The sequence below is a fragment of the Castor canadensis genome, chromosome 6 (genome assembly GCF_047511655.1).
Source record: "Castor canadensis chromosome 6, mCasCan1.hap1v2, whole genome shotgun sequence".
NCBI classification, from domain to species: domain Eukaryota; kingdom Metazoa; phylum Chordata; class Mammalia; order Rodentia; family Castoridae; genus Castor; species Castor canadensis.
This window is the reverse complement of record NC_133391.1, coordinates 172374976-172400220: the sequence shown is the minus strand read 5'-3', so window position 1 is coordinate 172400220 and position 25245 is coordinate 172374976. Positions and strand designations below refer to the sequence as shown.

The following is a 25245-nucleotide window of genomic DNA, read 5'->3' as shown; positions in this document are numbered from 1 at the left end:
GAAGGGGGGAGGTTGAGGAAGAAAGACAATGAGGTAGGGTTTGCAGGTCATAGCAAGGTTGTTATATTTTGCTGAGTAAGAAAGCTACTGGAGGGCTTTGAGCAGAACACCTGGATTACCTGATTTTTAAAATATAACATCTTAAAATTTTTTTAAAGGCTCACCCAAGGTCCTGTGTGGGGAAAATGTGGAAGGGGTTAAGAATGGTTTGTAGGAAACCCTCTGGGAGGCAAGGTTATAAATCAGGTCAGAAATAGTGGTAGTTGGAAAGGGGAGGGAAAGGGGTAGCAGTTTGGTTTTGATGCTTCTGTCAGTAGAGCCAAGATGACCATGAGGGCAGAGAGACAGAGACAGACAGAGAGAAAGGAGCCAGGTATGATTTCAAGGATTTTGGCTTGAGCCACTGAAAGCAAGGAATTCCAAAATAGACTGTTCGACTTGTTTATGAGTTTCTGTAGTTTATTTAACTCACATGTTCTAATCCTTGGTCATAATTTCCACATGTACAATAAAAAACTTCTGAAGTGAAGCATTCATATTTGTTAATAACACCACTTGTCCGAAGGCCTTGGAATGCAATACGAGGACCTTTTCTGTCCGGGCAATACCTGAAGTGTCAAGCACCGAGTAAGGGAGGCTGCTCAGGGATGCAGGCCAGGAGAGCTTAAAAAACACGCTATTGAAAAGGCCTTGTCCCACGAGGCTTAAAAACAATGGAGCCCAGGAGCTGGACTCCATTCAGGAGCTGAGGGTCGGGGCCCGCGCGTGTATTTGCGGGGCTCCCTCTGAGGAGGGCGCTGTGGCAGCCGCGGGGCTCACGCGGCACAGCAAACGCACCTGGCAGCTCAGCATGAGCTGCGCAGACCTCAGGTTGGCGCTGCATTCCGAGCCACGCTACGGTCAACCCGCTTCCGTCGCACTCTGGAGACTGGCACTGCAGACCGCGGACAGGAACAATTCCGGGAGAGTCCTGCTGTCCTTCCCCGCTCCTCCCCGCGCCCCCTGCGGCGGTCAGTCGGGGGCAGCCACCCCGCACAAGGCTGCTGGTCCGGTGCTGAGCACTGCCTGTTTCGTCTGGGGGAGTCGCCCTGGGGAGTCAACTCTGCACGGAGAATCACGTGTAAAAGGCAACAAAACGTGTGGGGCACACGGGCCAGCAAGGAGGATCCTGGCACGCCACCCCCCGGAGAGTGGGCTCCCGGGGCTCCGCCGCGGCGCCTCCCGCAGCCGGCGACCTGTCTGGCTGCGGGCAGCACGTGGGCGGGCAGGCGTGCGGACGCGAGTGACCGCAGCAGGATCGGACCCGCCGCGCAGCCCAATAATGAAAGACCGGACAGGTCGGAAAGGTTTTCCTAGGAGACCGGCCCCTTCCCAAGCTCATCAGCATCCAACACCCGCCCCGGGATGCGCGGAAACTTCCACCCGGCGGCCAGGCGGTCCTGCGCACGCGCGGCGCGGCCCGGGCCGAGGTCAGGGCCCACCCCCTCTACCCCCCCACCCCGCCCCACAACGCGCATGTCCGCACGCCCGACGACACTCCACCCCCACCCCCCACTTCCAACCCCCAGGCCCAGCCCTGTCTGGTCTGGAAGGGTCCCCGCCGCCGCTTCCCCTCAGCCCCTCCCAGTCGCGTAGCCTTCCGACACCGCCCTCCCCGCCGAGGCCGAGGGCGCTCAGTGCGCAAGCGCGGTAACCAAGGCGGCGCTGTCTATAGAGGATTTGAAATCGCCGCGCGTGCGCACTGCGTCGCGGGCCGCGCGGGAGGCCGCGCCTCCTCCTCCCCGCCCCCGCCCGCTGCCTCCCCGCCCCTCATTGGAGCGGAGGCGGCGGCCCCCTCCTTCCCCCGCGCCCTGTCGCCGCCGAGGGTGTCTTTTCGCCGCCGCCGCCGCTGCAGGAGCACGGAGCGCGCGGTGCGAGCGTGACTGAGGACCCGGCACTCGGGCGGCGGCGCCTCCGCGGGTCCCTGGGCCCGCCCCCTCGGCCCCGTCGCCGCCCCTCCGATGGCCTCTCCCCGCGGCCCGAGTGCAACGCCGCCGCCGCCGCCGCCGCCGCGGCCCCCGCGCCCGCCCCGCGCCGCGTGAGCCGTACCGGAGTCGGAGCCGCCCGCGGGCCGTGCCGAGCGCCGAGCCGCGCCGCGGCCTGTCCCGGCCAGCCGCCCGCACCGACGGGAGCGCCAGCCGAGCCGGGCGCCGCACGGCCCAGGCCCGTCCGTCCGTCCGTCCGTCCGCCCGTGCGCGCGGCCGACCCGGGGCGCGGCGGGGGCGGGGCCGCGGCGGGAGGCGCGGGCCCCGCGGGGGCGGCGCGTGGATGGATCCGCGCGTGGCCTGGATCCAGCCGGAGCAGAAGGGGCCGGCCAATGCCCTGTGGATGCAGATCTGGGAGACCTCGCAGGGCGTGGGCCGCGGCGGCTCCGGCTTCGCGTCCTACTTCTGCCTCAACTCGCCGGCGCTGGACACAGCGGTCGCGGCGGGGGTGGCCGGGCGGGGCGGCGGCCTGGGCTCCGCGCTGCCCGCCGCGTCACCCCCGCCACCCGCGCCGGGCCCCGCCGCGCTGCCCCCCGCGCTGCTGACGGCGCTCGGGCCGGCGGCCGAGGGCGCCCGGCGCCTGCACAAGTCACCGTCGCTGTCGTCCTCGTCGTCGTCCTCGTCCAACGCCGAGTCGGGCACCGAGAGCCCCGGCTGCTCGTCATCGTCCTCCAGCAGCGCCTCGCTCGGCCGGCCGGGCGGCGCCTTCTTCAGCTTCGCCGACGGCGCGCCCAGCGGCCCGGGCGCGGCCAACGGGCACCCCGGGCCTCGCGGCCCCGCGCCCGCCGGCTCCCCGCCGCAGCACCAGTTCCACCCGGGCCGGCGGAAACGCGAGAACAAGGCCAGCACCTACGGCCTCAACTACCTGCTGTCCGGCAGCCGCGCGGCCACGCTGAGCGGCGCGGGCGGCCCCGGGGCCCAGGAGCCGCGGCCCGGCACGCCGTGGAAGAGCCGCGCCTACAGCCCGGGCATCCAGGGGTGAGTGCGCGCCGCCGCGGGCCCCGATGGACGTGGAAGGCCCAGGCCCTGCTCCACGCTCTCGCAGGCGTGCTGCCCAGGTCCCGGAACTGACAGTGCGGGGCCCTGAATCCCGCTCCGGGCGCCGCAAAGGGAAGCTGACTGTTCTCATTCCTCCTTCCGCACCAGGAAAGGGGGGACTCCTGGTGAAAGGGGTGCAAACACGTGTAGCGATTCCTGCCAAGCTGGGTACTGTTTTAGCATTGTCAGGAGCACGACTCAGGTTGAAGGTAGCGATTGACTTTTCCTTCTTCCTTTTGAGAAAGTCCCTGTAAGAGAGGAGTAGGGTGTTGGGGAAGTGATGCCGTTTAGTGAATTTAGAAGTGATTTGTGTGGGGTTGCCCATTATGTTTTAATTCGAGCAAGGCAGACGGTAGTTTAAAGAGCATCATTTGGGGCTTTTACAAATTTCCTGATAGCACTAAAAAAAAATCCCATTTATTAATTACATACTAATTCTTTGGAAGTGTCATGTTCATTTTAAGTATTTCCACATAGCCTAGAGGGCCTTAGAAGTTCATTGCAAGTTGAACGCACCCAACGTCAGCAAGGACTGAAAGGAAACACAACAGCGAGGGGTGTGGTCTGGGATTATCCCAGGTGAGGCTGCTCTGGTGTGGTGCCATTTACCTGGTCCCTTTGCTGATTTTTGCTTCTGCAGACAAACTGTTTTGGATGTATGTCAGCATGTGAGAGCTTTGCATAGTTTCTCGGTGATTTAAAATGCAGTGAAGGATTTCCCAGGGAATTAGGGTTGTTGCAGTTTAGTTCTACAAACCCCGATTGCTAGGTCTTTGGATTCCCTCATAAAGGTAATTTTTTGTTCTTACAAAAAAGCTCTTGTTACGTCTTATTTGAAGTGTGTTGGAAACACTTAAAGTTGATACTACTTTAAAGTGTGTTTGCTACATGGTAGCAGCACACCCTGCAACTTGTTTCACCTGGTTTGAGTTAGAAGCTACTTTCTCAGTCTTCCTGAAGCCTGAGCATCAGTCTCCTTGGCCCTCTCTCCCTCCAGTTCTTACTTGTAGAACTTTCTGAGGCCGGTGGTAGGGAGCTTCTTCTAGATGCGTGGCCGTGAACCTAAGGGATCCCTTGGGAGGACCTTCAGGTTGCCAGCCTGTTACATAACTGGAATGGATGCTGTCTTTGCAGTAGGAAAAAATCAGAAGATGTGGTCTGTGCTCTGACAGTCCAGAGTTGTACTTCTGTCCCACCTAAGCTGTGGCAGCCGTATTTCCTTGTGTGTGTCCCTCAGGTTTTGAGGTTTCCTCACCTAACCCATAGGCTTCTAGGCAGCTCCAGTGTGTGGCTCTGTGGCTTTTATTCATTAGTTCACTGGCTGTCCAGTGCTCCTGTCAGTCCTCTAAGTCCGTCATCAGTGAGATGTCCATTTGGTCTGTGTTTCTTCACACCTCATTCTTATTCTCAAGGCAGCTATAGTCACCTCTGCTGATGTCGTCTGTGCATTCTGACCCAGCTCAGCGCTTTCCTAGGGCCTCCAGTGGGTTTGATCAGGTTCTGTCTCCTTCCAGCCCCCTCTGATGACACCCCTCTACTCCCCCACCAGGTTAAAGACCAGTGTCTGAAACTCAGTGATGTTCCAGGGCTCTGCGGCTTTGCTTGCTGGACCCTGCTTCTATTCCCCTCTTGAAACCCAGCTTAGAGGCAGTATATGGTGGAAGGTTTAAAAATGAACTCTGAAGCCAGCTAGGAAGTCTGGTTTGCTTCTTACCTAAGAGGGAGATGATGCTCTCCTGCTCTTTGAACCTGTCTCTTTCCTTTGCCTGGTGACCCTTCCTGTCTGTCTCAGGTGGCATGTGCCACAGCCCTGTTAGGGGTGTCTGAAGTGAATCTGCTTCCTGCTATCACTGCCTAGAGAAGGAGCCAACACCATTGCCTGCCAGGTGCCTGGGGGGGGGGCGGGGCAGAGGTTGGGGTGACCTCTTCCTGGCTCCCTACCCTTTCAGAGGGGACAGGGAGGAAGTAGTAAGCCAGCAGTGGTGGAGCAGCGCCTGTGATTGGAGAACAGGTGGCGGCCCTAACAATTGTTCTCGTGCGGCCTGTTGGTCTTATGGGAAGTAACCTTTTGGTGTCAGGAGAGAGGTCTGTGTAAAAGTTGTCTCATCTCCCAGCTCGCCCAGAGTGCTGGGCCAAACCTTCTGTGCGCCTTCACTGAGGTGAGGTGAGTGAAGAACCTGCTGATAGTTCCTGATGGTCCCAGGATGTGCAGTTCTGAAGACAGTGTCTGTTGTCCTCAAGAAAGGTGAGCCATCACCTGGTGTGGGAGTCTGAGGAGCTCCTGCCGAACCCAGTGGTCTTAGTCTAGCTGCCTGAATAGCAAGCTGTGCCATTCTGCTGGGGAGTTTTCTGTCCTTGGAAATTTGGCTTGGGGGGCCTGAGTTTGTGAGACTTTCAGGTTGCTTTCAACCTGGAGTAGGATGAAGAAAAAGCAGGTCAAAGGAGAGGGATTCAAGCAAGAACTTTTAGAGTGGAGAAAGTGAAATCCTTGTTTGGGAACTGTCATTGATTACTACTCCATTTTATTTGAAGTCTCAAGAACCTTTGCTTTGGAAATGGTGTGCAGAGTGTGAGACATGCTCTCTGTATGGGCTTCTGACTAGAGATATGTGCAGGTGTTTGGACAGGCTTCCTGGCTCTGTACATCTTTCCCTTTCTGAGCCACTGACCCAGCAGTGCAGTTCACTTGTCCATATCAGTCCTAGTAGAATTAGGAAAACCTCTTCAGGTTAAAGGTAAGGAAAAGCCTGTATAAGAGAGAGTGGGAGGGTGGCCATCACAGATTGGCCTCATCCTTACTGGTTGTTGCAAAGCCCCAGGAAGCATGCAGTTGGACATGGGGAGTCCCCCCCAGCTCTGGCAGACATCTGCAGTACAGTGCCCTGACCAGCTCCAGTTTGGAATTTGGCATTGTGAAGGTCGTACCAGCTCAGGTGTGCCTGTGGTGTGCAGCAGTGGGCAGCTTCCTCTGCAGGTCCCTTGGCAATAGTTAACCTTTTGTTGTCTTCTTTGTCCCCAGTGGAGCTTCTGGTTCCAATCTGAAGTCTGTTGAGAGGTCAGCATTTGTAGGACTTGGTCAGTGGCGACCCTCGTATGAGTTGTTCCCAACTCGATGCATGATGTCTTCACTCCCTTCTTGTGAGGGAGTCAGAGCTTTACTGAGCAAGCAGACTCTCCTTTGCCTCCATAGCTCCAGCCTGACCTAACAGAACTGTAGTAGAGCCAGGGCCTTCCCGGAGAATGGTCTTGGCAGGCCCAAGTGAGAGGGCCCAGGTAAAGGCCCACAGGGCAGGATGTGCTGCAGAGCCCAGGTGTGATCACTCCAGGTACCTTTCTGTCCTTCCAAGTGGGAGAGGTGGTGGTTTGTGAGACCTGCCTCAATGGTGATGGTGGCACAGGTGGATCTTGCTTCCTGGGTTTCATTCTCTAAGACCCTAGCTGTAGAACACTGGAGGGGGAAGACAGAACAATTACACTACACAAGTATTTTCTGCTGCACTGACCACTTAGTGGTTTAGCTCCAACCCAAGCACTCCTCCCATTAAAGAACAGCATCGCTCTTTCCTGCCGTGGTACCACACAGTGAATTGGAAAGCCTAGTGCAAAATGCTGGCTGTGGTGAAGAGCAAGGAAAGTCCTGGAGACCTGCTTGAGGCTTGTGTCCAGTCGCTGATCACCAGGACCTGCACAGTTAGGACAGCTGATGCTGGACAAGGACATGCCTGGGAAGACATGGAAAAGAAGGCATAGAATATCAGACAGGCTGGCATGGTCCTTAGGAGAAATGAGAGATCTAAGTTTTTCCAATGAAATGGCTGAGTGCTCATGCTGTGGAAATTGGAGCAGATTTCATCCATCTTGCATCTGTGAGCCTTTGATGGAAAAGCAATGCTGATTTCATCTCAGAGCTAACAGGCAGTTGTGACAATTTTTTAAAAGCCACTTAAAATTTTTTTGGCAGTACTCAGGGTCTTGTGCTTGCTAAGTAGGTACTCTACCGCTTGAGCCACGCCACCCACTGCTTTACTTATTTTTAGATAGGATTTCACATTTTGCTTGGGACTAGCTTTAGACCTTGATCTTCCTATCTATGCCTTCCTCCAGCATAGGTTGGAATTGTAGGCACGCACCACCATACCTGGCTTGTTTGTTGAGATGGGTGCTTGCTAAACTTGCTCATGCTGGCCTTGAACCACTATCCTCTACATCTCCACCTCGCAAGTAGCTGAAATTATAGGTATGCACCACCACACTCAGCCCTAAAAGCAGTTTTTAAGTAAACATTTTAAAGAAAAAAAAAAAACATTGTTTAAGATTTCTGCTTCAAGGTAAAGTCCCAAATCTGTTTTTGGTCACCAACACAATATTTTGGTCCCCATCTTAAATGGATTAATGTAAGTGGTCTGTGAGAGGAGGGATTATAGTTAATCTTGGACAATAAGGACTTTCTGTGGGATTTCTAGTTGTGGAATAAAAAAGGGTTGTAGCTTAAAAAATAACCTAACATATTCAAGTATGGAAACTTAATTTTGATGGTGCAGCCAAAATTCAGGCTAAAGGGTGGGGTTATAGAACCAACCTTCCTGCTTCTCAGGATATCCACGGTGTCAGTGGAATTTGCCATGGGCTGGCTTACTCTGGGGCGGCCCGGTCCTGAGACTGTGACCAGCTCATCAGGCTCATGCTGATCAGCAGAGTTGGGTGGGAAGCTGTACCCTCTCAGAGACTGCTGGGTGCGAGGTCCCTGAGCAGAGACGGGCAGTGGTCAGTGAACAGGGACCTGTGCTTTCTCCCCAAGCGTTTGGGATGCACATTGACTAACTCAGCATCTTATTCTTGAGGGTTTTGTGCTATGCTAGTTTTCTGTCGCCGTGTAGCAACTTAACATTGGGGCTTAGAATAACACTCCATCTGGCACTTTCCTTGGGTCACATCAGAGATGGTCCAGAGTCCTGAAAGACTGAGTGAGGGTGTCAGCTGGTTGTGTTCTCATCTGTTCCAGGGTCCACTCACAGTCATATTTCTGCTATTGGCACAATTTGTTTCCTTGCAGTTGTGGGACTAAGACCGCACTTCCTTGTTGACTGCCATGTGCAAGCCTCACTCAGCTTTTTCAGGAACTCCTGTTTTCCTTGGCTCATGGTCCCCTCCATCTTCAAGCCAGCAGGTGCTTTGAATCTCTGTGATGTCCCCTGCTAGTTGGAGGAAGCCCTCTGCTTCTAAGGTGTCACTGGATTGGTTCAGGCCTACCCAGCCTGTCTACTGAAGGTCACGTAGTAATGCCACATGACCTGGTGTAGCGGTCTCATCACAGCCACAGGTTTTGGCACGAGAGTGGTTTCTGCCATAGATGTAGGGATTCCATGGAGAGATGCCCCTGCTGTGGAACAAGTGGTGAGGAGGTGGTGGGTGTCTTGTCCAACACTTGTCTCCTCTGACTTGACCTCAGCCTGTTGCCATGTCTTGTCCTGACTTTTGATTGTCACCACTGAAATTGGGCTACCTGACAGACCATGAGAGCAATGAGAACTTTTCCTTTTTCTCACAGTTGGACTGGTCTTTAAAATATGTTACTTAAGAAAAGTTTACAGGAAAGCTGTGTGACTGCATGAAAATACAATGATTGAAAAGTCCCATTCGTGAGCTGTCCTGCATTGGTCAGTTTAGGAAAGCTGTCTTTCTGTGCAGGTAGGGGTTGGCAACTCCCTCAAGTTGCCTTGGAAATCCAGTTCTGAGCACACAGCAGCAGTCCCTCTTTGCCCTGCAAGCCCAGGCTCATGGGAATGGCGGCTAGCTCAGGACCTCAGCTTTAGGGCACTGTGCCTCCCTCAGGAGGAGCATGAAGACTCCTCACAGTTCTTTTCCTTGCCCTTCCTTGGCCCCCATCCAAGCGTTTGGCTGTTGTGGTGCTGGGAACCTCTCTTAGCAAACAGATTACTGTTCTGAGTCCTCCCAAGGAAGGAGGGACTACCTCTTAGCCTGCATTCCCAGTGCCAGGTGCATGCTAGCCACTGCATTGGTGTCAATGAAAGACAAATGACCTGTCAGCTCAGGCAAGCAGGTGAGGGGGTGGTACTGAGAAGTACAGGAAACTTTTGTTATTTGTATTGGATGTTTAAGGATTTGATTGTTAATTTTCAAGTGATTTAAATACAGAATAGTCTATTGCAATTATCTGCATGCCTTCTTTGGTGTGGTTAAACCAGTTTTCTACTTTGCAATATAGAGTGCAAAAGCAGAAACATTTGGAAAAGTTCTATACTGTATTAGAAAGGCATGTAACTTTTTTCTTGTTATAAATGCCAGAAGAAAAATGTGAAAACCTGGAAAGTATGACGACTCATTGGGCCACCTGGTGAGCGTCCTGGCTTTGGTGGTGAGTACCCATTCGTTGGCAGCCAGCAGACTGGGCTGCACCTGGGCACAGTGTGTGGATCTCTGTGCAGAGGTTCGCCTGTCCTCAGCTGATAGGACTGGGTGGCAGCACCCTGAGCGTCCCTTTGGCAGGGAGTGCCCATGATTGTTAGCAGCACCCTCTGTTGTGGGCTTGTGCTCTTTTTCTTTCCCCAGTCTGTTTTGCACAGCACTTAGCTCTGTGTGGTTTTAAGATTGGCCTTGATTTCCTTAGTGAGAGCCTGTGTGTGAAGGTTTCCATGTGTCAAAGGCTTCTGACTATTGTAACTTTTCTGCAATCCTAGGCATCTGAGGGAATGGTAGTTTAAAGGAAATGAAAAGTAAGTTGTTTCTGTGTCTTTGCTTTAAACCCATTTCCTACATTGGGAAGCACGTGCTTAGCCTTGAGAGCTCTCTGTTAGCCCTGGTTTCTGCTTGTTTCAAACTTCTGAACCTCAGTTTCCCCACATGAGAAGCAGAGCCTGTGATATCCACCTCACAGCAGCTCAAACAAAGAGGACTTGGAAGCACTTTGTGAGGTGTCACGTGAGGGGCTGAAAAGGCTGCTCCTTCCCTTCTCTCTCTAAGGAAATGGAAACCAAAAGTTAGGTTCTTGTTGCCAACAGGAAAAGCCTTTCTCTTGGTTTTTGAAAATGTGGCTTTCTCTCTTGGGCCAAAACTTTGCTCTTGGAGAAAGGAAAGTTCCAAATCCTGGTGGGAGGGAGGTGTCATGGACAGCAGCTGGAGACCAATGTGTATGCTGAGGGAATTTTAGAAATTCTTCCTCCCATTGCAGTGAGACATGTTCTTGTATTTTAAAAAATTTTTAAAAATGCCTTAGTAATATATGTTCTTCTGCTTTTAAATAATCTTATCTCCCAGCTTCAGGTACTTTATCAGATGTGCTGCTGTATATAAATTAAGGTGGTTATGATTGTTCATTCTGTGCTCATAGCAGAAGGAGTGAGTGGAGGAGATTAAGCGTTGCTTAGATGAAGCAGTGTTTAGTGGTGTCCCAAGTAGACACAATGGAGAGCTGGGGAACAATAAATGGATAGCTAGAACAGCATTGTCCTGTAGAGTATCCTCTGAAGAGGGGGAGTCTGTGTCTGTGCTAGCCAGCACTTGCAGGGTGACTAGTGTAATGAAAGGACTGAATTATAATTTAATTCATTCATTAATTTTCTTTGGCAGGGTTGGGGAATGAGCCCAGGGCCGTGTGCATGCTAGACAGGTACTACTGAGGAGCACAGTTTCTAGCCTTTATTTAATTTTTATTAAAATTTAAATACATTTGGACAATGCTGAATTGGTGTAACTTTAGGTTCTACTTGAAAGTGTTTGATTCAGTAGCAGTTGCTGAAATAATTTAAAACTCAAACAGCAGTAAAAACTGTTACCACTGGAAAATTGTTTCCAATGCAAATCTTTTTTCAAAAGGGTGCTATTTTAATAACACATAAAATATAAAATAGGTTCATAGGTTGCATGGAACAACCTTTAAGGCATGGAATGTCTCACACAAGTTACTGACAGTAGTAATCCAGGCAGTCTCTTCCCTGTCTGCACAGCTTCCTCTGTCACCAGCACTTAAGGGCTCACGTGTGAAGGCTCTTTGGCACTCTGTGATCTGGAGGACTCTCCTCCTTGAGTTCCCAGAGCATAGCCGTGCAATGAGGAAAACCAGCCTACACAGACGTGATCTGGCAAAGGGTACTGCACTTGTGCCTGGGTACTCCAGACTCTGCAGTGAGGGAGACACTACTCTTTTCCTGAAGAGAGAGATCAGGTTCAAAGGCCTTGGTGTGGTTCCTCATGTTTCACCCCAGGTGGGGAGGGAGGCAGGCAGGGTGCTCTGCTGCAGTGCCCCTGGGCTGGAGCTTTCCAAAGCTGGTCTGGAGGGAGGCTGCCTGTTGTGTGTGTGTGTCAGGGGGCACTCCTACCATCTGGAGTTTTCATAGAAGTTTCATGGTGAGAAAAGTAGAGCATTTGTTGAGTTTTATCTGACCACCATTGAAAGAGCAAGGTGTGACCTCAGTGCTGCTGTTGGGAGTCAGGCATTGTCGGCTGAATGCTGTCCTGAACTCTCCAAGTCTTTCTCGAGAGTAGCTCATTTAAAGAGAGAAAAATTAGTCCTCAGGAGATGCCCAAGGACACTTCGAAAATAACAGAACTGGGGCCCAAACACCAGGCCTTGACTGGCACTTCACAAGTGCCTTCTAGAGTGGGAGCTGGTGCATGTGCGTCAGGAGCCAGAAACAAGAGCTTGGTGAACTGACAGAGCTGGGAGTCATGGTCCGGCACAGTAAAAGAGTATTCTGGGAATAGGCATCTCTAACTTTAACAACATAGATTTTTGAAAATTGGATGACAACTATGAAATGTCCAAAGATATGTACTTTGTGTGGCCAGTGAAATGCAAAGGAATTCCGAAGTATTTATCAAGTCTATGGAAGAAAGCAAATGATCTATCTAGAGGTCATGGTTCTGTCAGACTGACTCATGAGAGATTGATGTATATACTGAAGTACAAGCAGGAGGGATAGAAAGATCATAGAACTGAGGCCACCCTGCTCTAAACAATGGGAAATTGAGTTCTGTCTGGGGAAGTAAAGACTCGGAATGAACCCATGTTGTAGAATTGTTAAAGAGTAAAGAGGGCTTTTTAGGATTAGTTTCAGAGTAAGACCATAGAAAGGCCTGTGGTTGGGAAGGTGACTCACTGTTCATAGAGCCTCCCTTTACAGGCAGGAGCCACCTCTTTTCCTTTGTTCCCACCTGGCAGGGACTTCCAGTACTAGCTACAGTAATCAGTACTAGCCCTATTGACCCACACCTGACCAAGCCCTGCTCCGGCCTTTTATGCAGTGCCTCTGCCAGCCTGCCAGGACCCTCCGATGAGGGGCTTTGTGCTCACTTTGAAAAACGCAAGTGAGGCTTAGCACTGAGTGAAGTGGCTTGGCTATCTTAGGGTCCCAGAGCTGGAAGGTGCAGAGCTGGTTGTGGAGCCTAGGCTAACTGATTCCACAGCCCAGCGTTTTAACCACTGAGAGCGGAGAGGGAACTGTGCAAAGAGAGACGATGATGGGAAGGAAGCAGTGACACTGAATTCTAGTCTCTCTGTCCAGAGAAATGACATCAGGCTCCTCATGAGAGATTGCAGATGTTATCTTGAAGCCCTACCTGCTTTCTGAAGGAGTGAGGTCCATCCATGGTAGAGGACCTGTACCCTGTTTTCCCCAAAGGATCTGAACAGCTTCTCACAAACCCAACAGGAGGACCTGGTGCTGTATCCTGCTGGCTAGAGACAGCAGGCTGCCGTTTTGTTTGTTTTTCAAGACAGGGTCTTACTTTGTAGCCCAGGCTGCTTGGAACTCCCTGTGTAGTCCAGGCTGGTCTCAAACTTGAGATTCTTCTGTCTCTACTTTCTGAATGTAGGAATTACAGGTATGCACCACCACACCTGACTGAGTGTGGCTTCTTCACAACACTGTTTACACTACCTCTTTTATTGCTAATTGCTTTCAAGGTAGAGATTATTTCTAAGACTACTTTATGCTTATTTTAAAATAATGACATTGTTTTTATGAAACTAATTGATATTTTTTTAAGTGCAAGTTTTAAAGTCACTCAGTCCCACTACCCAGAAATAACTGAAGTGTGACTATTTAGGTTACTGCAGTGGTAGTTATTGCTGTTTAAATCATGTAGGATGCACAGATCCATTATCAGAAACAAATTCATGAAAATCATGCTATCTTTATTGACAATTGTTAGTTGATTACTTTGTTTTCAAGGGAGAGATGTGTAATTTTAGAAGGAAGTATTAATTTCTAAGAGATGCTGCTGGGACTGAGAACACAGAACATGATGTAAAACTTGAGTGGCTGAGTGCAGAAACTAATGTTGAAACATTGATTTGTTTGCTGCTCTTTAGGTTGGAGTAGTCAGTCCTTTTGTGTGTCTTCCCACCTCCTGGTTTGCATTGTGTCATTTTGGCACTGCCATGCATTTTCGCATTATGTGTTTTGTTCTGTAGTTATAATAACTAACATTTACTGAGCCCTCACTGGGTACCAGGCCCTCTTTTCTGTCACTGATCTATGTGGATTTGCTAAGTCCTCCTAATGGGATGTCCTGGTTTACTCATGAGGAGACTAAGACACTCTGCTGAGGAAACAGACTGCAGTTGACACCTTTGTCTGTGTCTGCCAGGGCTTGCCTAGGGCTGCTTGAGGCTTCCAGGTCCTGAGGAGGTTCAAGTCTGTGGTGGGGCAGGGGGACACGAGATGACTGAGGGCGGTCTTGCACCTTTGTGTGCTCTTACTCGGCTTTGCAGGTCCACTGTGTGTTTCCCCATGAAGCTTCCTAGTGTTCTCTGGCTGTGACACCCATTACTCTGCCATGACCTTGTCTGCTTTCTTTGGCTGACAGTCACCTTGCGCTTCTTCATCCTGTTGGCCCAGGAGCCTCTCTAAGTATCGTGTGTTGAATGGCCAAGTTTTCTAAGAAGAGAGCTGTGCTCCCTGAAACCCACTGTGTGCCTGAGTGGATGTTCACTGGCCTCTGTCTGTTTCAGATAGAGCAGTCTTCAGTTTCTCACTTACAGTGTTATGGTGAAGTGTCTGAGGCAGCACTGAGTCCCATCTGGATAGGCAGTCCATTCTGTTTGCCCGTCTGCCCAAAGTACCCCTCTGTTCACGTGGGGTCCTCTGCAGTGTGTGGCTCTGACCCTCCTGGACCCCAAGCACTGAGACGAGGTCAGCCTTTGGTGTAGGGAGAGGTCCTCCCAGAGTCTTTGCTACTGTCTTTGTGGTTTTATCTTCCTGAGGATGGGAGTGCCTGGATGGATGGCTGTCATCATTGCCCTGGCTCTGTTTGCATTAGCTCTCTGACAGTGCCTGGAGTGCCATGGCTTCCTTGTCACCTCTCATTCTGCACTTGTATTTAACCCCCTGCTTTAACAATAAATTCTCCCAAGTCTTTCTGTAGAACCAGGTACTGTAATGATCCCCTCCCCCCCATCCTTCACTTTCAGGCTTTTCTCTGCTGGGTTCATTGTTTTCCTCTTTTACTGGGTTCCCCTACTTCTCTTTCTCCCTCCCACTTAAGGCACTTACCTTGGTTGCCATCTTTATATGGACATATCATGAGTAGAAACCGAAGCCCCTCAACTTTACCCCAGAACTTTCTCTTGGCCCAGGCTGTAGGTCTGAAAGTCTGACTGTGTTTGGCTGTCTTTTTTCTGGAGTCTGCTGGCATTTGATGGTGGGGAGCCAAGGTGTGGACTGAGTTACTGAGCCACCTTTGTTGGGGCCTGGAACGTGCCCTGAATTATTTTGGCTTTTGAGGGCTTGGTTCTCTTGGTATGCCACTGGGTTTCCTCCAGTGTCTTGTGGTGTCTCTTCTTGTAGTTGATTCCTGGGGATGCAGGTATGGAGCATTCCTGGGCTCCAGCATTCAGGCCTCTGCTACTCTGAAGGCAGTGCTGTTTCCTCAGCCTCATCCTAATCCTCATCCTCATCCTCAGCCTCATCCTCATCTAGGGGCTCTTCCTGTTTGACCATTGCTTCTTCTTCTCTCCTCAGCCTCAACACCAACTCCTCAGGAGGCTTTCCTGACCACCCATCCTAGAGTATCCTCCCACAGTTTGAATTTTTACATAGTACTTTTTTGGTTTCTTTTGTTGTTTACTTATCTCCCCCTTGCTATGGGCAGCTTCCTTAATAAGAGGTTGTCTTATTTTGCCCACTGCTCTATTACCAGTGAGGACAGTATGCCCAGGGTGAGTAATGTGAGGAGTGAATTACACCTGCTTTTTGTGCTTGGGTAGTGACCAAAACCCGAATCCTCAATTCCCTCTGTTCTTCTTCCTTTTCTTTCTTGTAGTTTTCCAGCCTGTTTTGTTGCGTCTTTTCTTAGAATTTCCTTCTGTCATCTTGGTGGGCCTCAGGCACTTGAGTACCAAGAGAGCAGGGCTGCTGCTACTTCACCTGCTCTCTCATCAAATGCATGGCTGGCATGGCTATTGAACCTCTGAGCTGGGTGCAGAACAGATGATGGTAGGGCTCAGTGACACATGTCATGAATGAGTGTCTGGACAGAGCAAGCAGGTGATAATAGCTGATCAGAATAGTGACTGGGCACCAGTCATCACTGGTGACTTCTTTTGCATGAGTGGATGCAGCCTTGGCTCTTCTCTGTACAGCCTTGTGACCCTGGGCCTTGTAGGATTTGGTGTGGCCGGTGCTCCTTGCTCCCTCAAGTCTCCTCTGCTGTTGTCTTCAGCATCAGCACAGGCTTTGGGGATTGTGGGATAGCTTTTAGGGGCCCTGTCTTGGCAGTGGGCGGGGAGAGGGGGAATGTGCTATATCTGGGGTGACTTCTTACACCGGTGACTCAGTGTGGCACCAGAACTTTAGCTTGAGGGGCTTTCATGTTGCTTGACCAGTTGTGGAGTGCAGAGTCCAAAAATAGGACACTTGATGGTCAGGTTCTGTGGAACCAGTGGTTGAGTTGGAAGGTTGCCATGCTTGCATGGCTTTACATAGAGGCTGTGGGGGGGTTCTTGAAGACTCGAGATAGGCACAGTGCTGTCTGCTCCTTGCTCTTTGGGGTAAGGTTAGTGTGCATTGGTAAAGTTCAAATGATAGCAGTTTGGGGGGGGGTCATGATTATAAAAGTAATATTGTACTCACTGAAGAAAATTTGGAAAATGCAGAAAAGAAACTACATATTATTTTACAACTGTTGGTTAACATTTGAGCATAATTCATTTCCATTATTTCTAATGCTGGTTTAATTATGTAGCAAATGTATGACTTTGTATTTGTTTTGATGTAATTCTGGACAAGCCTTTGCTCCTGCCATTGAAAAGCGCTTTTAAACAGTTTTTAAATATTGTATAATTGTACAGTTTTCCAAAAAATTGGAGAATTACAGTTCTCTGCAACTTTTCCTTCTCTGTGAAAGGACTACATTGACTGCTTAGTGCTGTGTCCTGAGTGTGGCCCCGATAAGAGCTCAGGTTGAAGAACCTCTCAACAAAGGACTTGAGACCTGGCCTTGTGGTCTTAGGCTAGTTACCATCTGTCTAGCGAATGCTCATTTAATGTTCTCGTGTGAAAAAAGCGGAAAATGGCATTTGTTTCACACACTATTTGGGAATATCTAATGAACATGCTGGCTTGTTAAATTCTGTGTAGTATCATGGAGTCCAGATGCTCTGACTCTTTCCTCTCGTTACCCCAACAGTGGCCCTGGCATATCTTCCAGCTAGTGTGAGGACATGTGGAGGGGTAACAGAAAATATGGCCATTTTAATTTAGAAAATTATCTGACTACTTGAGCTAGCAAGGCTTGGGGACTCTGACTTTCAGATGTAGCTCTGTGGTTCCACAGCAGTGCTGTTCCCTCAACCCCAGAAGTGGCCTGCAGTAGTCAGTAATGGTGCTGAGGCTGCACTGCAAGGCTGGATGGCAGGTGGCTCTCAGCCAGCCAGGGAGTCAGTAGGTATGGCTCAGTGAAGAGCCTTGTCGGCCTCTTGTGGAGTGCCAGTCTATTTCCTGGCTGGCAACTCTTATAAAGTGCCTTCAGTTTCCCAACTGCATTGTGGGTTCTTTCAGATGCCAGTGTTAGGAGACTGAGCCCCTAAAATACCTGAGGTATTTTTCTATATGGTTAAGGATATGCTAAGCAAGGGGGGTGCCTGGCCTTGGGTTTGTCCCAATTGGCATTTGTGACATGGAATGGCACCTCGGCTTGTAATGTAGCTTAGTGATGGTTCTGAGAAGGGTGACCCCAGTGATGGCATATTAATTCCTGACGTGCAGATGCTGGCTTCATCCTGGTCCAGTGTCTCACCAGAGTTCACTTTGTAGAGACCATATCCACAGGTATTGGTTAGCAGAACTGTAGACTCCCATGTTGAGTACTTTTGCATGTGTTAACTGCTGTAAGCTTTTGGTGCTTAAGTGCTCACTTTTCTGTGGGAAAGAAGCCTCTGAGTGGCTCCCCCCAACCCCTTTTTCTAGCTTCTGCAGTGTGCTTGAGTTTGCTTGGCTAGGGTGGTAGAGTGTGGAGTCCCCATCATGTATAAAGGCACCTCTGCTGACCTTCAGGTTAGGTTCTGAAAGGCTGTTGAACACCCACTTGCTCCAGGGTCCATGTGACTAGATCAGGAGGAATCTGGGAGGGAAGAGGAGAAAAGGCTCACTTTTATTGGGGGGTGAATTTGCTTGGACCAGAGTTCCCCTGTTGGTTTCAAATCTGCCGAGTCCTTCTGTCCTAGTTTTTTCATGTACACTAGTTGGTCTTCACTTTTCTAACTTGAGCTGCCCTTGGCTACCCCAGGGAGCAGTCTGCACCTCTCCACCCTGTTCCTGCTGCTCCTCCCAGGGCTGTACTCTTCTCTGCAGCTGAGTTATCAACCCTCCCCCTATAGCTGACTCCCAGGGCCTCACCCACTTTCCATTCACATTTGAAAACCAAGTGTCTGTGCCTCTGACTTCATTCAGAGCCCTGTGTGGAAAGACCTGCCAGAGAGGTCCCTGCCCCATAAAGACGAGCTGAGGCAGATGCTAGTAGCACTTCTCGGGAGCTCCAGAAACCATCCTCCTTTACGGTTTAGCCACATCTTTCCACTTGTTTAAAAACCGTCACGTTTGGAGGCCTGATTCAAGGTTTTCTAGTCATTTTTTGCTAGTTGCCTTGTAACATAATTAAAAATGGATAAGGTGATCAATGGAGGGGTGCTTTGAAGAGGGTGGCCTGCCCCTCAGAATAGGAGCAATTCAGTCAGTGTCTCCTGATGCGGTTACTTATCATTTGCTTAGTAGCCCTGCCTACTTAGCATAAGCGGTAAATGCTCATGCAGACCCTGGCTTTGCAACCTATAGGAATCTGAATCAGTTCTTTTATTGTAATTGCATCAAAGTATGTTGTGATAGTTAACTCCAGGTATTTTTTACTAAGGCATTGCTTTCTAGAAAAAAATGCAGATAGTGAATGTTGTGGAGTTGAAGTGAGGGATCTCTGGTTTCATAGAAACCATTGGTGTTAAGGCTTTTGAAGAAAAAGATGGGGATACAGGGAGAGAATGAATTAACAGTTGGGAATGGCTTCCAGTATTTGCTATTGCGTTTTACCTTGTAATGGGAAGGACTGGGAACCAAAGGTGCAGATAGTTCATAAAATCACTTTTGCACTGGCATTTGGAATTCACAAGATTAATCCGGGGAGTTTTAAAGGTTAATCAAGGTGGGTGGTTAGCAGTGTTGGCAGAACTGTGAACCCAAGTGCTGAGAGTCCTGAAGTTTTGAGATTGGGAAAATTGGCAAAGCCAGCCCTTCAGATTGCAGCCACTCTTGATGAGGGAATTTAGATGTCAAGACACCTTGTGCCAAATTCAAGGAGGGTGTGTTCCTCTTTTCTGGCCTTTCTTTTACTTTAAGAAGATGCTGGATGAAATCTGACTTTTGATCATTTACTTGTTTAGAAGAAACCACTGGATCTGAAATCTAGGGAAACCGCCTGGCACACAAAGCCTTTGTGTTCCCCACATGAACACTGACATCATCTACCGCTAGAGGTATTTCTTGTGCCCTGTTCATTCTGCAGCTATTTTGAGGTGTCCTTGCTTCAGGGCTCTGGGCTTTGCCTCTGTGCCTTGTGTTTCTTCGTAGTCTCTTACCCTGCTGCAGCTCAGCTGCCTGTCCTTCCTGGGTTGAAGTCACTTTGAAGAACCTCACAATTGTGCTTGGCAGGGATGGGGGCCAGGGGAGGTAAAGGGGCCCATTTGCTAGTGGGGAGAGGTAGTCAGAGAGACCACAGAACAGAGTAGGGCTGCCTCACCCCACCCCACTACCTTCAGAATTAGCCAGTCCTCCCTGGCTTTGGTTCAAATTTAGGCATTTGGGAACCACTTAATCCCACTCTCAGCTTCTAAAGCTGAAAATCATCTTCCTGGGATGGGGCATCTGGATTTGTCAGCAGTTGCCTTAGCTATGAATTAGTTTAGTTTGGTTCTGTAACTCTGGTCTTTTATTCTTAAAATAGCTTGGTGATTTGGGTTCCTCACTAAAACATTGACAGTATTGATTTGGTGTACTAAAGGTAGAAATTTATGAAATTTACCGAAAGTGTGGGCCATCAGTCATTACCTTTTGAATGCGTTTGAACTTTCAAGGCAGTGATTACAAATGAGAGCTACCTTTTCAATGAACTTTAATTTTTAGCAGAAAAGTACACTAGAACATAGTGCTTTTGTAGTCTGTTCTTCAGTATTTTCGTGAAAATACTGGCCTCACCATTTCCATCCTTCTTAGAATAAGCAGACAGTGAATCATTCAGACTTGCTGCACTTAGTATATCTGTACGAGAGTCCTGACCTGTACCTGTTCTGTGGGCAGGCACCGTCCCTTGTGCTGGGATTTTGCTTCTCAGAGGCAAGCCATCGGAGGCTTGCTGCTTCTTAGGTCCTATGGTTTGCAGCTCCAACTGCAAACCCAAGTTGAGGGCAAAACTGAAAATGTGGCAGGAAGCCAGTGCTGTGAAGTGGTAGAGAGCTCTGCTCCTGGGGCTGCTGGGCTGTGTCTGTGACCCTACAGCATCTGTGACTGGGGCACCGTAGGGCAGAGGCACATGTAGTCCACAAGCGTCCACACCACTCAGGCCTGTGCATGACAGGCCACAGGGTGCCAAGAGGAGGTTCCAGGACTAGAGGTGTGGCTTAAATGGTACCTTACCTGCTTTGCAAGCACGAAGTCCTGAGTTCACACCCCAGTGCCACCAAACAAACAAGACGAGGTTCCACTGCCAGTAACAACAGAGGTCTGAATACAGGGTTCCGTCTAGCTCACCTTCTTGTCCACCTTCCTGTCTGTGCATCTGATTGCCTTTCTCTGGGTTACCTGGGTGTCCCCAATGCTGGAGCCCCAGTCATCTGTTCAAGGCTCTGCTTCTGTAAGACACCTTCTGAAGAAATCCTCTCAGCTCCCACAGACTGGTGACCTGAAGCTGTCCAGCATGGTCCATTAGCTGGCAGTGCTGCCATACATTCTGGACTTCTCTCACTAGGACAGTGAGACTGCAGACCTGATGGGCAGCAGTGTCCTGGGCCTCCTCTAGGATCATTGTTGTTTTCTGCTGCCCCCAAGATGCTACCTCTGTGGCCCATCACAGTGGAATTTATTTCTTTGATGGTTCAAGCATAGAAATGTCCTTGATTTGAAGACTTAACATTAGTGAACTGAACTGAAATTGCACTCTAAGAGATCTTGACTGACTTGTCTACAGATGAGACTTTAGTGTGTTTTTCACGCAGGCATCTTTCCAGCTGTGAAATTCCCTGGAGGTTTTGATAACATGAGAAGAGCACATTGATTTCCTCTTTTTTGTTACTGAGTAGAAATGATTAAAACTTCTCATTGATTTCTGTGCAAAACCATTAGAGAATTGAATGTGTGGTACATTCAGTGCTTGGAGTCATGGGCCAGTGAAAGGGCTGCTGCTGACCCTGGCACTGGTCACAGGCATGTGGCTGATAGCACATAACTGTGAAAGCAGTTGGTCCTTGGTTCAACTACTTGTTGATCTAACATATTCAGGAAAAAAACATGCCTATACTGAGCACTTACAGACTTTGCATTCCCCATCTGACACACTGTGGCAGCTATTTGCCTAGTATGGTCATCTAGAGGTGGTGTGAAGCATGTGTGAGGATGGGGAGGTTATGTGGGAATATACTGCACCATTTTACATGAAGGACTAGAGCAAGCACGGAGTGCTGGACCCAGTCCACAGATCCTGAGGAACAAATGTCTGTTTTCATGCAGTTTCCTAAGGTGGTTAAAACCACTGCTAAGGCTAATATCGCATGCCTAAGTTAGTGCTGTTTGCATTTTCATTAAAGGATACTTGGCCATTTCGATTGTTTTCAGTGCAGGTGTATTTTACAGTTTTCAGAATGCTCATTCATGACATCATGTTATAGGGCATGTAGATGAGCAAGGACAGGGTTGGGCAACGTGTGGTTGGTTCATCCCAAGTGCATGACTGACTATGCACTGTGAGCAAGCACTTTCGGTGGTGTATGGCACAGTGAGCCATGAGCGTGACCGTACTGGAGGGCTCCTTCCCCTGCACAGGTGGACTCCAGTCTGTCACATGCACAGTCAGGAGGTGGAGCTTGAGAAGGGTGCTGGGAGCATGACATGGAAGCTTGTGCCTCTTGTATGTTTTGTTGGGTTGCTCCTCTTCCATGGCTTTTCTCTGGCCACTGGTTGGCCTCCACCTTACCCTTCAAGCGTTCTACATAGAGCTGGAGCAAGAATCAGCAACAAGGCTCTTTGGGTCTGCCCAGACATAGTTAGACTTTCCTGTGCCCTCCTCCATCAATAGCTGTCATCAGTCGTCATACCCACTGGTCCTTGCTGGTTGTGTGTTGGGTGGTGTCGTGGTAGCCCTGCTTGCCTTCAGGAAGGAATAATGGTTGAGTGGACAGAGCCTTCTTTCCCTGCTCCCTCATCCAGAAGAGACTGTAGCACTCTCTTTCAATAGTGTTCTTTTCTGTTCTGAAAACACAAAGTACAAATATCTGATTCTTAGTTGTTACAGTAGTTGCTAACACTTAAGTCTCATTATTAAGAGGTCAGCTAGGTATAATGATACCCTATCTTACTGCTAGAACAATGTTGAAATCAGGAATCTCTTCTGCTTGGCGCCACTTCTTGCTCTGGGCACTTGGACATGCTGCAGCCCTGTTAGTACTGGAGGGATGCTAGGCTGCCAGCTCTTGGCCCTATGCAGGGAAGCAAGCAGATGTCGGATCAGACAGGCATTGATTACACTGGTTGTGGGGCATTTACTGTGGATGACAGCGTATGTTCACCTCATGGCTTTCCTCTTGGGAGTGCCAGGAAAGGTCCTTGTGGTAGGGGCTTCACCTGCAGGACAATGCCTGGCAGGGGACTATTTACATGGAACTATTTCAGATAAAACTTAAAAGGAGCTTTATAGGACATTTTGCTCTGCAGGCAGACCTGTGGTAACATTTTGGCCATTGGAGTACCCTTACAGGATGTTTGAATGGGTTAAATCTGTGTGATGTGGATAAAATTGTAGGGGACCAGCTTTAGTGCTCTTCCAGAACCTGGGACCAGTTATTTGTTTAAACCTACATCTTTACTAGCATGTCTCTAAAGTCTTCTACTCTTGTCCTCAGCACAGAGCTGAGGCTTCTTCGCACATGCTGTTCTCAGGGGGAGACCATCTCTGCTTCCCAGTTGGGCTCCACATTGACAGTGACTGAAAGTTAAGAGCAACCCATCACACTTGCTAATGAGAAGGGCTGTCTGTGACCTCTCCATGGTATGGACATTGGCCTGCTAACTCAGTGTAGCATCCCTGCCTGCATTGCTAAATGTAGGAGTTAATGACACCTCAAGCTTCACCATGACAGCAGGGATGATGGAGATGACAAACGGTGGTATGTGGTTGGTGCTTGGTAATTGTTGAGAAGATGCAAGCGCTACTCCTGAAGGCTTGCAGTTACGTATTTTGGAAAAACTGCTTCACTGCAGTGTTGCATGAGTTACTACCTTTTTGGATCTATGAAAAATAACTCATGGCTGTCTGGACCAGGAATAATCTTGGGTGAGGTTTTATTTTTAATTCTTAAGTGTTGTTTTATAGAATTAGGTCCCAGTTACAGCTTGCAACTTGTTACAGGTTGTGGGCATGCAGTGAGCATGGGTGTTCAGTACTTAGTTCCTACTGCTCGAGTCCTGTGTGTGCTGGGAGGGGCTTGGCCAGCCTTAGGCCCTCCGTGGAAAGACTGGAGTGCTCACTCCAAATGACTTTCCCTGAGGGGCAGGGGTGATACTTCATGTGAGGGGCGGTTGAAGTTTACCCGAAACAAAAGCCAAACTGTGAAATAATATGACTTACCTTTTTAACTTTGTTAGGTTCTGATAAAAAGTATTCCTTCCATAACATGAACTGTTGTTCCGGTATTGAGATGACCATATTTTATTTTTATCTTTTACTATTTGCTTTATTATTCACACTCAGATTGGAAGCAGGTGGATTTGATTTGTTATAATTCCTAGGATTTAATTACTTGCCTGTCTGTCTTTAATCCCTGAAAGTAAAAGGGGTTGACAGTACTGTCTTCCTGCCATCTGCAGTGCAGATCCCTGTCTTGACCTAACTCTACAGGCTGGTATCCTGGTCAAGGGCTAGCTTTGTGAAGTGTGTAGTGTGACAGGAGTGCAGCACTGTGGAGGCTTGATGAATCCCCCAGTCTCCATTTTCTCACCTATCCTTGCCAACGGGGAGCTTTGCTGGGAGGGAGAGGCTGCACTAATGCCTGCCCCATTATCCACCTCCCTGGTGGAGTGCTCAGAGCACGTAGCTTGCTTGAGGGTGGAGCTAGATGGAATTTCCCGCTTCCAGGGACCCTGTTTTTTCAGTCACAAACTTGTGTATTGAATGCTGGACTTAGTGGTTGTCAGCAGGACCTTCAGCAGACTGTGGGGCTGAGATGTGAGCTTTTGGGCTCATGAGGGCATGTACTGGTCTTGACTCAGGTTCTCAGTGCTCCTTATCAGGAGGAACCCAGGCAGGTGCCAGTGGGGTTCAGAATGCATCAGGTCTGAGGGTAATACCTTTGACTATCTGCTGTACTTCTATGCATTCATTGGAAAACATCTTTTGGTCTCTCACAGATGAGGTTTTTCTCTGATTTTGCTAATGTAAAGTTGCTGAAATGATTGTTTTGAATACATCTTTAAAGGCCAATTGTATATTTATTTATATTTGGTATTGGTAAAGTTCACTTGTGTTCATCTCTGGTGCTAAACCATATTGTGTTAATATGATCCACTACAGAGTTTTCACTTCATACATTTTTGAGGAGAAAAGAAACTGGATTTTAAGTCACTAGAAATATATTTTCACGTCATATTTATCTGCTAACACAATGGAAAGTAGGGTTCTGTTTAATTGCAACTCTCTTGTTTATCTCTTTTATCCACTAGACTGCATGAGGAAATAATTGACTTTTATAACTTCATGTCCCCTTGTCCTGAAGAAGCAGCCATGAGAAGAGAGGTGGTGAAACGGATTGAAACTGTGGTTAAAGACCTCTGGCCCACAGCTGATGTAGGTATCTCCTGTGCCACAAAGCACAATGCAAGTCACTTTACATGCCTGTGATTGTCACATGCTACTTGTGTCCTCACAAACCCACATCCTCCCTGGCCTGAGACAGTGGCTCTTCATGTGTGGTCTTGGGACAGGCATTGCCACCAGGGAGCTTGTTAGAAATTCATCTCCCTGCCTTGTACCTGCTGGACCACAAACCCTGGTGTGTCCCAGCCATGTAGTTAACACATTGGCATGTACTCATGTCCAGTACCACAGGCCTATGGTGTGATTGTTCTTGTTTTAAGTTCACCTTAAAGTTAGACATTTTATCCCTATCCCTTCCCATCACCTCGTCTGATGGCATACAACAGTTATTTTGTGAGACTTGGACGTATTTCTTACATCTCATTTTCACATGAATGAGTGAGTATCCATTGAGGTGGGGTACAGGGCATTTGGGGGTGCTTGGTGTGGACAGTGTGACCCAGGCCCTCTGACCAGGTTGCTGGCCCGATGCTCCTGTTCTCGCCATGCCACTCTTCTCTCGCATGACCACTGGGTCCTGAGGGGTGATGTGGAGCTTTTGGTCCCTGGTGCTGAAGGGCCTTGTGTTATCAGTGTCCCCTCTGCTTTGAAAATGAAG

The 25245-nt window shown here is 49.3% G+C and overlaps 1 protein-coding gene across 2 annotated transcripts in view; it reads left to right on the top strand.

Moving 5' to 3' along the window:
- Positions 1-2275: 2275 nt before the first annotated feature.
- The window catches only part of Tent4a (terminal nucleotidyltransferase 4A), a 40925-nt gene continuing 17955 nt past the window's right edge, over positions 2276-25245 (top strand). The window contains exons 1-2 of one of the 2 annotated variants that reach the window (XM_020175381.2): positions 2276-3002; positions 24494-24617. In XM_020175381.2, the coding sequence (XP_020030970.2) occupies positions 2308-3002; positions 24494-24617 (819 nt within the window). In that variant the 5' untranslated portion in view covers positions 2276-2307. Of the gene's footprint in view, positions 3003-16099; positions 24618-25245 lie in introns of those variants that run through there. The other variant, XM_074077758.1, reaches the window with a different exon arrangement.